The sequence below is a fragment of the Quercus suber genome, unplaced genomic scaffold (assembly GCF_002906115.3).
Source record: "Quercus suber isolate HL8 unplaced genomic scaffold, Cork oak 2.0 scaffold_766, whole genome shotgun sequence".
NCBI classification, from domain to species: Eukaryota; Viridiplantae; Streptophyta; class Magnoliopsida; order Fagales; family Fagaceae; genus Quercus; species Quercus suber.
This window is the reverse complement of record NW_027070202.1, coordinates 15,389-28,802: the sequence shown is the minus strand read 5'-3', so window position 1 is coordinate 28,802 and position 13,414 is coordinate 15,389. Positions and strand designations below refer to the sequence as shown.

At 34.8% G+C, this 13,414-nt stretch overlaps 2 protein-coding genes across 3 annotated transcripts; one reads left to right on the top strand and one right to left on the bottom strand.

The window, feature by feature from the left end:
• Positions 1 to 1,341: 1,341 nt before the first annotated feature.
• On the bottom strand, positions 1,342 to 4,104 carry LOC112000139 (serine/threonine-protein kinase ZRK1-like). 2 transcript variants are annotated; one of them, XM_024032249.2, is made up of 3 exons: positions 3,771 to 4,104; positions 2,108 to 3,375; positions 1,342 to 1,808 (listed from the first exon to the last, which is right to left on the bottom strand). In XM_024032249.2, the coding sequence occupies exons 2-3, from the start codon at positions 3,280 to 3,282 to the stop codon at positions 1,652 to 1,654; spliced, it is 1,332 nt and encodes a 443-aa protein (XP_023888017.1). In that variant the 5' UTR covers positions 3,283 to 3,375; positions 3,771 to 4,104; the 3' UTR covers positions 1,342 to 1,651. The 2 variants fall into 2 exon arrangements, with proteins under 2 accessions (XP_023888017.1, XP_065623108.1); XM_065767036.1 differs by having other exon boundaries at positions 2,108 to 3,350.
• Positions 4,105 to 8,149: 4,045 nt separating this feature from the next.
• LOC112039887 (uncharacterized) lies at positions 8,150 to 10,392 on the top strand. Its single transcript, XM_065767023.1, has 2 exons — positions 8,150 to 8,803; positions 8,986 to 10,392. The coding sequence occupies exons 1-2, from the start codon at positions 8,234 to 8,236 to the stop codon at positions 10,390 to 10,392; spliced, it is 1,977 nt and encodes a 658-aa protein (XP_065623095.1). The 5' UTR covers positions 8,150 to 8,233.
• Positions 10,393 to 13,414: the final 3,022 nt, after the last annotated feature.

The window sequence follows — 13,414 nt, the reverse complement described above, 5'->3', positions numbered from 1 at the left end:
AATTTTAAGACTATTTTGTAAAGAGAACAGGGATTGCCAAACTAAATTGAAAACACAACTTCAGTATAAACACATTTTACATTGAAATTGTGTTTTTTTGGAAAATTGATTTCACAGTAAAATTTGAATTTTCAATGCTTAAATACGAGGCTATTCTAGTTGGAAAGGTACTTTGATGAACCAAATGAGAGATAATCAACCATGGAACAAGCCTCTCAATCTGCCCCAAATCTTTGGTAACATCTATCATTGTTAGCATTTTCTCTATATCTTCCTCAGTACATGTCAAGGCAAGGACCAATACAACTTGATTTGGACTTGGTGTTTTAGTGGAGATCCTAATGTGGATTGGTATGATTGATTGAGGAGGGTGGTAGTGTTTGAATGCTTCAATGAGGTTGGTTGCAAAAGCTGCATACAGTTGTGGTCATTTGGGGTTGTGAATTTTGGTACATGGATCAAATTTTTGCTCTGCTACCATATTTGATGCAATAGAAGGTTTGTAAACTTGTCTAGGGATTTATAAAGAGCATAACAAACTCGCGCTTCACCACTTAAGGCTGCTTGAAATCACCACCAAGTTAGAGAAAAATTTCAATTCAATATTATCTATTATCAAATTCACCATACCACAATGTTTTGCCCTTTTTTTTGGAGCCTTTTGAAGTAGGACCTCCAAAGCTAGAATCAAGAAGGAAAGAAACAAAAAAGTCAATCACATATAATTCAGAAATAAAATAAGCATTCAAACCAGAAAAAATTCAAATAAAATATATCCTATTCTCAACCCTCCATCATCAAGGGGCCTAGTGTTTGCACCAATAACACTTGCTTTTTTGGTAAACTGTATTGGTGCTATTGTGACTATCCTTTGTGATTGTGGGATAAGGCATCTGGATATGTTTTACAATGCCAATTATCTGTCTTAGCATATATTGATACCCAAGGCAATTGGATTAGTGTTTTTGCACATCAAATGAGTTAGTGTGAGTGCGTGATTTAGAGTTTTTTCTTTGATGTATCTCTCCACTACTGTACAAAGTTCAAGCAGCCCTATGCAACTATATTTCTACAGCAGAGTTCCATCAGAAGGTGCCTCTTGAATTTAAGAGGATAATAATGAACTGGAGCAGTGAAAGTAGAGAAGGATTAAGCACATCTCTGTTAGGATAATGACATATTTGTTTCATACTTTTTAGGACAACAATATTTATCTCATTCAAGGGGAAGGTGTTAACTGCAATTATACCAATTAGAAGATCAATAAGTTATTTAACGAATTTTCGACCCAAATTCACATGAATGATTAAAATTTAAGACTATTTTGCAAAAAGAAAAAGGTTTGCCAAACTAAATTGAGAAATCATATATATTCTGGGAAAAGAAAATCTACAGACCAACTAAACAATACAAAAGTCTTTTTTTCCCTCAACAAACCACTATACATAGCCAGTTACTAAGACCATGAACTACTTAGTTTGCATTCCTTTTTTTCAAACAAAAGAGCAATTATCAAACTCCTTTGCCAATAACAACCTATCCTCTAGTTCTTATAGCATCAATACATACCTTAAGTGTGTCATAATGATAACTTCCCAATGACAGGTTAAAACTGCCATACAAGCTCTGTCATCATTCAATTGCATCACAATTAAACTTCAAGAGGCCTTTCAGAGGCCTCGTTCGTTGCTTGGATTTCATCACTAGAAGCATTCCTCTTCAATGATGCAGAAGCATGCTCTTCAAAAGTCTCATGAAGCTTTAAATTCTGCAAATTTCCCAAAAGCACTTCACCCGTTTGTGCGAACCTGTGTGATTGAGAAATACCATTAGCTGATCTCATAGAGAATTCTCCTTTATTACTTAAGATGCATGCTTCTTAGTAGCAATGGGGATTTCATAATGTCATTAAATGGCTCTCCATCAAATTAGCCTTTTTTTTTTTTAACTTTTCTAAATTCCATCCATGGCCATTTGTTTGAAAATCAAGTAAATTTTGTTTGTTGTCATGCCTAAAACATTTGGATATGCAATAATGTGAATCTGTTTATCTATAACAAATGATTGGATGAAATCAAGTGAGTAAATAATTAGTGATGGAACGAACCTCTCAATTTTCCTGAGTTGTTTGGTGACATCCACCATAGTTGGCCTTGTTTGTGGATCTTCCTCTGTACATGTCAAGGCAAGGTCCACCACAGCTTGTAATTGATGCTCTAAAGTAGCAACTCCTTCCCCATCTTCAGCCAAGATTGCAGGATCCACAATCTCGTTTATGCAACTACCTTGAGCACGGTTATGTATGTATGCTACTAAGCTAGAATCTTCATCAATTGTCAATCGGGTTATATTACGAGAATCCTCTCCAGTTAAAAGTTCTAGAAGAAACCGACCAAAATCATATACATCAGCTTTCTCAGTTACCTTGCCTGCTGTTTTAATCTCGGGGGATCTAAGCCATGTAATAAAAGGAGCATCCACGTCAGCTTCACCTTCAGGAATTGATACAGAAAAATAAAAGTTGGACACTTTGGGAACATCATGTTCATCTAATAAGATACCGTGCACATCTATATTCATGTGGATGACAGGTCTTGGGAAGGCAGTATGGAGATAAGAAAGAGCATGAGCAATCTGCCTTGCAATCTTTAACCTTCTCTCCCACACCATCGGCTGATGTTGTCGTTCAGTAACACGGGAGACATAAATTCGATCAGAAAGGAAACCATTGGCGGCAAATTCAAACACTAAAATGGGATATGGAGTGCAGAGATAACAGCCTAAGGGCTTTAATACATTGCTGTGACCACTCATTTGTGCAGAAATCACTAAATTATTGACGGCTATATAGGCCAAATTATCTAAACGCTTAATGAGAACAATTCGTCCTTCAAGATAACCCTTGTACCAATACATTCCCAGATGTTGAGCAGGATAATTGTTGGTTGCTTGGCGGAGTTGTTGAGGGGAGAAGGTACGGATGGGAATAGGCTTGGCATTGTGAATAAAAGAACCCTTAATGAGAACCATTTGTCCTTCAAGAGAAACCTTGTACCAAATAGAGAGCCCCATTACCAGCTTTTCAGAAGAAAAGTTGTCGGTTGCTTGGAAGAGCTGCTGAGAGGAGAAGGTACGAATGGGAATAGGCTTGGCATTGCAAGAGGCAATCAGCTTCTCAAGTAACACGCTTCCATTCTCATAAAACAATCTCTCTCTTTCCTCTCTTTCCTGTCTTCTCTTAATAAAGAACTGATGATATGGCATGAACCAACTCCAGCGCATAATAGCTTGAATGTGGAACGTCCTTCCTTGCTCTCTTTTGTTTGTGCTCTAAATCTAATACTACTACCCTGCTAGCAAGGGATGGAGGGTCCGCTGAATGACATCAGCGTAAGTTTGAAATTACATTTTTTTTTTGGTAAGTGAGATGATGTCAGGATCAAAATATCAGTAAGTTTAAAAATATAAGAAAAAAAGTGAAGTGTTAAATCTACAATATGCTGAGCTGATAATAAATAACCCACCTAAAATAACCAACTAATAAATAGTCTACAACACCAGCACTTCTTAATAAATAAATAAAAAATATAATAAAAAAACCGGCAATTCTGTGATCTTTCTGCATATACTAAAAATTCACTGAGACATATCATCAAACATCCAGCCTCCAATTCTTATAACATGTTTAATAAGATCTACTTAAGTTAAAATTTCTCACATATATTGGGAAACAAAAGAATAATTAAAGAACCCCAGAAAGGAAAACATACAAGATCATGGAAAGGATGGATATGGCAATGGCTATGTAGTCGGTGACGCAGCCTCCTTCCTCTGCACAAGTTTCTATTTTCATAGTTTTTGTGCATATAAAAAGAAGTAGAAAAAGTGGGTCTATGAATTATAATTCAGTAATTCAAGCATTAAGATAGAAATGTAGTAATTGATAACATAATAATAATAATAATAATAATAATAATAATAATAATAGTGTATCTATGCATAGTTTTGATTATATACAGTGGTGGCCATTGAAGAAAGTCTTGTAGAAGCAATGGAGTCCACTTTCCATTTTTTACACGTTAGTTTTTTTTTTTTTTTAAGTGTAGAGGAAATCTGAGGTGATGGATTTGACAAAAAGTTATATTAAAATTAGTGATTCATGTTCAAAGGAAACTTCAAAGTAGCCTAATTTTGAGATTTCCCATAAAAAAAAAAAAAAAAGCCTAATTTTGAGATTTATGTGGCCCAATCTGTCCCTAAATTCTATGACTATCTTGAGTCTGTGCCCGTGCCCTTGCCCAACTAATTAAACCTACGCATTTGCACTTTAAGAAGAAGCTTCTTGTAACTTATCTGGTTAGCTGTAGCACTACTAAATTCAAGGTTTAGTGATCATTGCGTAAGAGAATATGTTGTGATGTGTTTTTAATGTGATGTATAATATGATAATGTGACATTAATATTTTTAGTTTATTTTATTTTTTCTAATATTACTATAATTTAAAATTACAAAATATATTACATCATTTTAATCTTACTTTATTCTTAAATAATTTAATGTTATATTTTTGTATTGAGATTATATTAACGTAAGATTATAATAATATAATATTATGACGTAATGTTACATGATGGCGAACCAAACACCCCCTTGGTCTGTTGATCACTTAATAGGTAAAAAGTTCTTGTGAGATGTGGGGGGAAAGGGGGTAAGGGCCGGGGTTTTAATCTTTAGGAGAAAACTTTATACATCTATGCACTTAGATTAGATTAGAGTAAAAAAAAAAAGAGATAAAATTTGGCTATAAACTTGGTTGTAGCTTAGGGCTACAACTTCACTTAATATCTTCAGCTCAGCATATTGTAAATTTGTTTGTTAAATTTTACTAGTTTTTAACACTACACTTTTTTTCTTATATTTTTAAACTTACTGATATTTTGATCCTGGCATCATCTCACTTACCAAAAAAAAAAAACAAAAATGTAATTTCAAACTTGTAGTGCATTCCATTTATTACTTAAGCATTCTTTGTAAATAAGTCCATTTATTTCTTAGACATTCTTTGTAAATGAGATGATAATAGGAACCAAAATGACAACAAGTTTAAAAATATAGAGATCAAAATAAAGTTATAAAAACTTGAAAACCGAATTATAAATATGACCAAAATATAGAAAGCAAAAAGTATTGTTGTCAAAAATTTTGTTTTTTGTTTGTTGCCTCAACATTTTTTGAAAATAATCTAACTTTTAGCTTTTTGTAACAAATTTAACATAAAAATTACCAAATACCATATCTTTTGATAAACACTAAAAAAAAAAAAAAAAAGGTACTATGTCCACAACAAACTCTAAGTATAATGGATTTATGCAAACTTTATAAAAAAAAAAATGAAAAACAAATACATGTGAAGCACTAAAATTATGTGGATTGACCTTAGATCTACATTCACAAGTGGTGTCGGGAAAAAAAGTTTAACTAAAAAGTTAGAATGACAACCCTAATAACACTTAGAAAACTCAAATCCCAAATGTAGTCAAAGGACTCTCTCTCTCTCTCTCTCTCTCTCTCTCTCTCTCTCTCTAAAGCAAAAGCTAAAATAATTCTTGTTTTCTCTAAACAAAATTTTGGAACTCTATTAGAACTATAAACATATGGTGCACTATACATATATTGGAATTCTCAGAATATTAATCCAATATCCTTCTCAAAAAAAAAAAAAAAATATATATATATATATATATATATATTAAAATCCAATAATATATAAAGTTATAGATTAGTTTAACATCTCTAAGAGTTACAAACTTACATTATATGCACAACTTAATCCTAACTCATATATATATATATATATTAACTTTTGTGAATATTACATCATTTAATATTTTTTTATTGGATTAATACATTGAAAATCTCTTTGCTAAATTACACGTTCATATTAAATAACGCCAAACTTTGAGTTAATTGGCTATCATTTATTATAGATTCATAATCCTATTGTGTGAATAATTTGAAAGTGCAAAAATATCTCAAAATATAAGCATTTTATATAATAAATAATTATTCATCAACATCCAAAACAGGGGAATAGGTGACTCCAAAGGCATTACCAAATAAGTATTCTTCATGTCCTATGAATAGAGAATAGAGAGCTTCTTTGTCCCTTCTTATGAAGGAGTCTTTGTTGTTTGGTACCTCTTTGGATAACACGTTTATCCAGAGAGCTTCTTTGTCCCTTCTTATGAAGGAGGTTTTTGTTGTTCTGTCCCTTCTTACGAAGGAGTTTGTGTTGTTCTGTTCCTCTTTGGATAACAAGTTTATCCAGAGAGCTTGTGGGGTTTTTTCTTGTGGGGGTAAGGGAAACACTATCTTGGCAGAGAAGGTTCTCAGGTTTCAAAGCAAAGGAATGTTACAAGTCTCGGATGCTGCAGGGAGTGACTAGGGTGACGCCGGTAGGAACAGGAGCCAATCCGGCACGGTAGTATCAATGGAGGCATCCAATGCACAGGCGGTGCCGGTGGTGGACCTTGCTCCAAGGGAATCTGAAACTGGTGGAGAGGGCATTATTGCGTACGTTTCAGACAAACTGATGGCAGGTTTGAATTCGAATTTAATTCCCAATGAAAGGCTGGAAATTATTGCGGGTGAGGATTTCTCTCAAGAATTGGGACGGGTACAAAATTAGCAACGGCTACCACGATTAATGGAGTTACAAAATCCACGGAGAAAAATAATGAGGGCAGTGTTACGGTACTACTCCATGATGAGCTGAAGAGGAATGTGGGAAAGGTAGTAATTGAGAGTAGCTGGGAGTCAAATTTAAATGATGCACGTGATCAACCAAAGGTGCTGCCAGGTGGATTATCAATTTTAGAGGAAGGTGACTCGGATTCACCAATCAATAGTCAAGAATCTAGGAGTTTCGAAAAGTCAGAGCAAGTTAAGGAGAATTTATTTGATGTTCAAATAAAAGAAATTGATACAGAATTGGCAAAGTTTGATGAGGATCCGGGTTTTATGGGGTGCACTTTAAAGTAATCCCAACGGCAAGTGTAGATTGTTAGAACGTTGTGGTACGGGGCACACAATTACAACTGAAGTAGAAATGAGAAAAATGAAAAATAATGAACACCAAAATTTTACGTGGAAAACTCCCAAACAAATTAGGAGAAAAACCACGGGCAAATTGTAGAAGGATTTCACTATTGCAAAAGGATTACAACAATTTCTCTCTAAAAAAGCAGAGCACAATTGACAATACCCTCTCTTATAATAGGAGAAAATACACTTTTTCTAATAAAAGAAAGACAATATTTAGGAGAAACCTCACTTTTTTTTCTCTCTAAAGTCTCTCTCTCTTTTTCACCCAAAATAGGATTTTTCCTTCAAAAATTGGGATTGATATTATGAAAACAAAACACATGTATATATAGAGGAGAGAGGCGGCAAATAATGGCAGTGAGGCAATGTGAATACAAGCTGTTTTACAGCTTGATATACAACACAATTCTCCACCGTTTTTGACTATTCAAAGACTTAATATAGAAGCTAAATTGCTTCTTATCCTTTTGGTCAACAAAAGTGGCTTTACCGCCACATATCTCCCACTTAAAGTCACTTTTGTAATCCTTTTATCCTTTCTAGACTTGCCATCTTCATGCTGCTTACATTTCTGCCAGGCCAATAGATGATCGACACCAACTAAATTTGTCGTTGTTGATAGGCTTTGTTAACATATCAGCTAGGTTGTCTTTGGTATGGATTTTATGTATATCCACACTTCCTTCTTCCACCTTCTCACGAACAAAGTGATACTGAACTCGTATGTGCTTTGTCTTCGAATGAAATGCTGGATTCTTTGCCAGATGCAAAGCGCTTTAACTATCACAAAATAGAGAAATTTTCTCTTGTTTGTGTCCAAGCTCCTCCAGTAGCATTTGCAACCATATTGCCTCTTTGCTAGCTTGTGTAGCTGCAACATATTCTGCCTTCGTCGTATTTACCGCCACACATTCTAGAGATTTGGCATAAGATCAATAGAATTTCAAGTAATTTAATTTTCGTTAATCAATTATTTATTTGTATTTATGTTTTAACTTTCCATTCAGTGATTCATGTGCTGCTCACACAAACATGTATAAATCTTCTCTCCGGAACCATGATATTTAGACTTATAGCTGTGACATCATTCATTGACAGGTGCAAAGGATTCCAGAGACATTTTTGTCAATGACAGAGTACATGAATTCATTCATGGATCCATTAATTGAGGAAGCCCATACTGATTTCCTCTCAAACATGACAGCAGTTCGTCGAGCACCTGTTTGTAACATACATTCTGTTGAAGAATCTAAAAAATTTAAACTCCCCAAAGACTTGTTTTATGAAATTAAATTCAATGCAGCTGAAGATACTAAAAAAGATATAGGATCCTATGAACCTGAAGTTGGTGATCTTATTGCCTTGACAGATTTTAGACCAAAATCCATTGATGATTTGGACAGGCCGACAAGATTTTATCTTATTGCTTATGTTTATGGGACTAAAGCTGAAAGTTCTGGAAAGCTCCAAATACTGGCATCAAAGCGAATTAGGACTGAACCAAACATGCAAAGGAACATGAGAGAGACTTTTCTTGGGTGGAAGAGAGAAACATTTCCTACAAATAAGAAGGAAACAATTCTCGCAGTTTATCTTATGAACATGACAACAATTGTTCGAATGTGGAGAGCAGTGAACTCGGACCTGGAAGGGGGAAACAGGAACATCCTTAATAAAGTAGTGCAAAACAATGCAGCAGTAAGAATCATATATCATTTTGTTCTTCAATGTCACACACATAAAAAAATATGCTTCTTTTTAAAGATTGTACATGTTTACTGGTAATGGTGTTTGTAAATTGTAGGCCTTGCACCTGTTACAGAGTGATAAACCTACTTATTGACTTCATTACCATTACATTTTATATTTATTTCTTACAGGATGAAGAAAATTGTACTACATGCTTCTCCAAAGGAAAATGCAGTCCTTCCAATTCGTTTATATGTGATATAATTTCCTCTCATAATCTAAATAATTCGCAAGAAGCTGCAGTTTTAAGCTGTGTTGGTTTGAGGGACTGCTATCATCAGAATACTGTCAAACTGATATGGGGTCCTCCAGGGACTGGGAAAACAAAGACTGTTGGCTTGCTATTATTTGTTCTCCTTAAAATAAAGTGCAGAACACTAACATGTGCTCCAACTAACAGTGCAGTTTTGGAAGTTACAAAACGGCTGCTGAGTCTGGTTAGGGAGTCACTGGAGTATGGTACATATGGGCTTGGAGACATAATTTTATTTGGGAGTGGTGAGCGATTGAGGATTGATAGTTGTGATGATCTTCGTGATGTATTTCTTGACTATCGTGTTAATGTGCTTCGTAAGTGCTTTACTTCATCATCTGGATGGAAAGAGTGCTTAGAAGTAGTGATACGTTTTCTTGAGAACCCTAAATTGGAGTACAATATATACTTTGAAGAAAGAAAGAAGAAAAATGTTGAGGTTGAGGATGAGCTCAAACAGGAGGAGAGTACTAGCAATCCAGTAAAGGAAGATGATGATACTATGACATTTGAGGAGTTTGTAAAGAAGAAAAATGTTGAGGTTGAGGATGAGCTCAAACAGGAGAGTAAGGAAAGTACTAGCAATCCAGTAAAGGAAGATGATGGTACTATGACGTTTGAGGAGTTTGTAAAGAAGAAAAATGTTGAGGTTGAGGATGAGCTCAAACAGGAGGAGAGTACTAGCAATCCAGCAAAGGAAGATGATCATACTATGACATTTGAGGAGTTTGTAAAGAAGAAGTTCAGTTTAATTCGCAAGTCACTTAAGTGTTGTATGATTGATTTATGTACACACTTACCAACTTCTCTATTACCATTAGAGGTAGTGAAGGACATGATTAGAGCTTTGAAATTGCTAAAATCTCTTCAAACTTTGTTGTGCAATCTCAGTACTGTAGCCAATGAAGGGTTAGAACACGTTCTTAATGACTTTGAAGACATTGGAAGCAGTGTTGGTTGCTCTTCAAAGTTAAGTATCACAGTAAAAGAGTGCCTTGGTGTACTAAGATCTCTTTCTCACACATTCTCTGTACCAAATTTAACTGAGCATTATGCAATACAAAAATTTTGTTTGGCAAATGCATGCTTGGTATTTTGTACGGCATCAAGCTCTGCTAAATTACACACAGAAGGAATGACACCATTGGAATTTTTAGTTATTGATGAAGCTGCTCAACTTAAAGAATGTGAATCAGCCATTCCTTTACAACTGTCTGGTCTCCGACATGCTATTCTCATAGGAGATGAGAGGCAGCTCCCTGCTATGGTTCAAAGCAAGGTTTGAGTCTTATCCTTGTCNGAGAGAGAGACCGAGTAGGAAACTGAGTCCATTTGATTTGGTTTGATTGCTCGTGATCGATTTGCAGAGATATTATGAATTGGTTTGACTAAATCAGTGATTGAGTTCTAGTGAAGACCGATTTACAAAGATTGAGACCGAGATATTGAGGTTGAGAATCCCTATATTGACTGAATCAGTGATGTTCTAGGGTGTACTCCATAGCTCCAGCTTCAGCCAAGTTTTAGGTAAGTGATGAAAACCCAGTTTTTTAAGAGCATGTTTGGTAGACTGTAATAGGTGTTGTAATGTAATAGTTATTCCTATAGTTTAGTTATTCTTTAGTTTGGTTATGTTTTTATTACAAGGAATAGTCATTTCTTATGAATAGCTATTCTTCAAAATGAGGAATAATTATTCCTCTTTAAAAGGTGGTACATACCTTAGTAAGTACAATTATTTTTAAACTTAATATATTTTCAAATAAACAAACTTTCCATATATATCTAACAATTATAAAAATAAAAAATCGTAAAAAATAACACATATCTCTCTTTAATTTAAAAATAACAATTTTTAAATAGATATAATTGTATGAATAAAATATTTCCTAAAATAAATGTTAATTTTCATTCTAATGTTGTAACTTATAACCAAATTAATGAATATGTTTAGTTATTACATTACAACACACTTTATTACTAGTAATAAAGATTACAATTTTTGTCGTAATCTTCATTCAATGTATCAAACGTACTCTTAGGGTACGTTTGGTACACTGAATGCAGATTACATTAGGAATAATAATATTTATTACTGGGAATAGAAGACATTGTAATGAAATAATTATTACTATTCATTAGTTTGGTTGTTACATATGAAAAACTTGTAAAAGAAGATGTATAAGGAAACTTTACATTTTTGGAAATATATTAATTTAAAAACCTATTATATACACTGAGGAATAGTTATTCCAATGTAATAATTAATCCATGTAATAAAGATGTAACCAAATGACTGAATTGATATTACATATGAATAGCTATTCCATTACAGGAGCTATTACAGCGTACCAAACGTACCCTTAGTGTTTTTTTTTTTTTTGGTATAAGTAGTAGCAGAGCAATGAATTGTTGTGTGTTTGGTGTCTTTGTTTTGATTTCAGGGGAAGGGGTTGTCGTTCCCCTTAAATTTTTTTTTTTTCCAAATTTTTCTTATTTTCTTTTAATTCCGAATTAAAAAAAAAAAAAAACATGCAAAACGGCGTTGTTTCAGGAGTTTTAACGGCAGCTACTAACCGAGTTGTAACGGAGTCCTACATTGACAAAAATTAAAAGTTAGAGGACTGAAATGACAAAACTGAAAGTTAAAGGGAAAAAAAAAAAAAAGAAAAAAAGAAAAGAAAAGAAAGAAAGATAGAAGGATATAGCATTCACAGCAGTGCATCTAAATTTTTAGCTTTTTAGTTATAGAAAAAGTCACTTTATCTATTTTACCTTCTCACACCCTACAACAATAGAGCTATTTTACATTTTAATACAATAAAATAATATAAACACTACAATAAAATAATATTTCATTCAACAACATACACACCACCACAACCACCACCAAATCCATAAAAATCACTGCACAACCACAACCCCACCGTGCCCATCAAAACCAGTGAAGAAGATCAAAACAAAAACCCCGAAAAATCAACACAACCAAACCAGTGAAGAAGGACAAAACAAAAACCCACACTTTTCATCTTTATCTCTATCTTCTCCCTATCTTCCCTCTCTTCAACCCACAAACCCTCACGGCACCACCACCATCACCACCACTCACTGCTGTGTCAAGCCAACCTAGCCACCAACTCACAATCAATCCATGGCAAAACCCACCATCAATTTGTCACCAGCCACGATCCACATCATAAACCCACAAAACCCATGTTCTTCACCAATCAGCACACCACCACTAATTACCAATCCAAATTGTCAAAAGCCAACACAAGCCAACTGCAAACTCATCCACACCCGAACCCACCATAAAATCTAGCAACCCATGACTATGATCCACCCAGAGGGGAGGCACGATGGCGATCTACCTAGCAGCACGGTGGCAATCCATCCAGGGGCACGACGCGATTCATTGCGGCATGACAGTGACCCATCAGCAGCAAGACAGCGATCCGTCCAGCGGCGGCACGATGGCGATCCTCAGTGTGATGGCGATCCATCCAGCGGCGGCACGATGGCGATCCTCAGTGTGACGGCGACCCATCAACGACAAGATGGCAATGATTTACTCAGAGAGGCACGAGAGAAGAGCTCAATGAAGATTGGTGAAGTAGAGAGTAGATGAGAGAGAGAAAAAAAAATGAGAAGGAAAGAGGAAGAAAGAAGAGAAGTCGAAGAGAGAGAGAGAGAGAGAGAGAAAAAGAAAGAAAGAGAAAATGTTTTTTTAATGGAAGAGGAGAGAGAAATTTAATAAAATAATATATATATATTTTTTGCTCTCATGAATAGTGCACATCTAAAGATAGATGTGCACTGCAGCAGCGGAGCTACCAAAAATAAATTTAGCTCCACTGCTGTGTGCTGTTTTTGGAGGTTTGAGGAACTAAATTATTGTTATATAGCAATATACCTACACTAGTAAATACTCTTAGTTTTGTATTTTTGCTTAAAAAAATAATTAAATTATTATTATTTTTTTTTTTACAAAATTTTTTAATATTTTTTATCAATTGACCTAAGCACGTGTTACATGACCTATCTTAATAAATTTCCAGTGCTTTTAGGACACCTCAATCGATGCAGTAATGTTAAAGGTTTTTGGTCCGAGGCCTTGGGTTCGAACTGCTGCAATGGCGCCTGTGAGAACAACAGGCGCTATTGTCGCTGCTACTGCTATATCCATGGCGGTGCTTTCCTACTTGTTCAGCTCCAAAAAACCCAACTTGGCCTTCTTAAAGAAGAAAAAGAAGAAGCCCAGAAATGGGCTTATTGATGCCATTGGAAACACGCCCTTGATTCGCATA

Excerpts from the sequence above, each read along its gene's own strand:
- LOC112000139 (XM_024032249.2), bottom strand. The coding sequence starts at position 3,282 with ATGCGCTGGAGTTGGTTCATGCCATATCATCAGTTCTTTATTAAGAGA. Across the intron at positions 1,809-2,107 it reads CAACTCAGGAAAATTGAGAG|GTTCGCACAAACGGGTGAAG; the intron begins GTTCGTTCCATC and ends TCAATCACACAG.
- LOC112039887 (XM_065767023.1), top strand. The coding sequence starts at position 8,234 with ATGACAGAGTACATGAATTCATTCATGGATCCATTAATTGAGGAAGCC. Across the intron at positions 8,804-8,985 it reads TAGTGCAAAACAATGCAGCA|GATGAAGAAAATTGTACTAC; the intron begins GTAAGAATCATA and ends TATTTCTTACAG.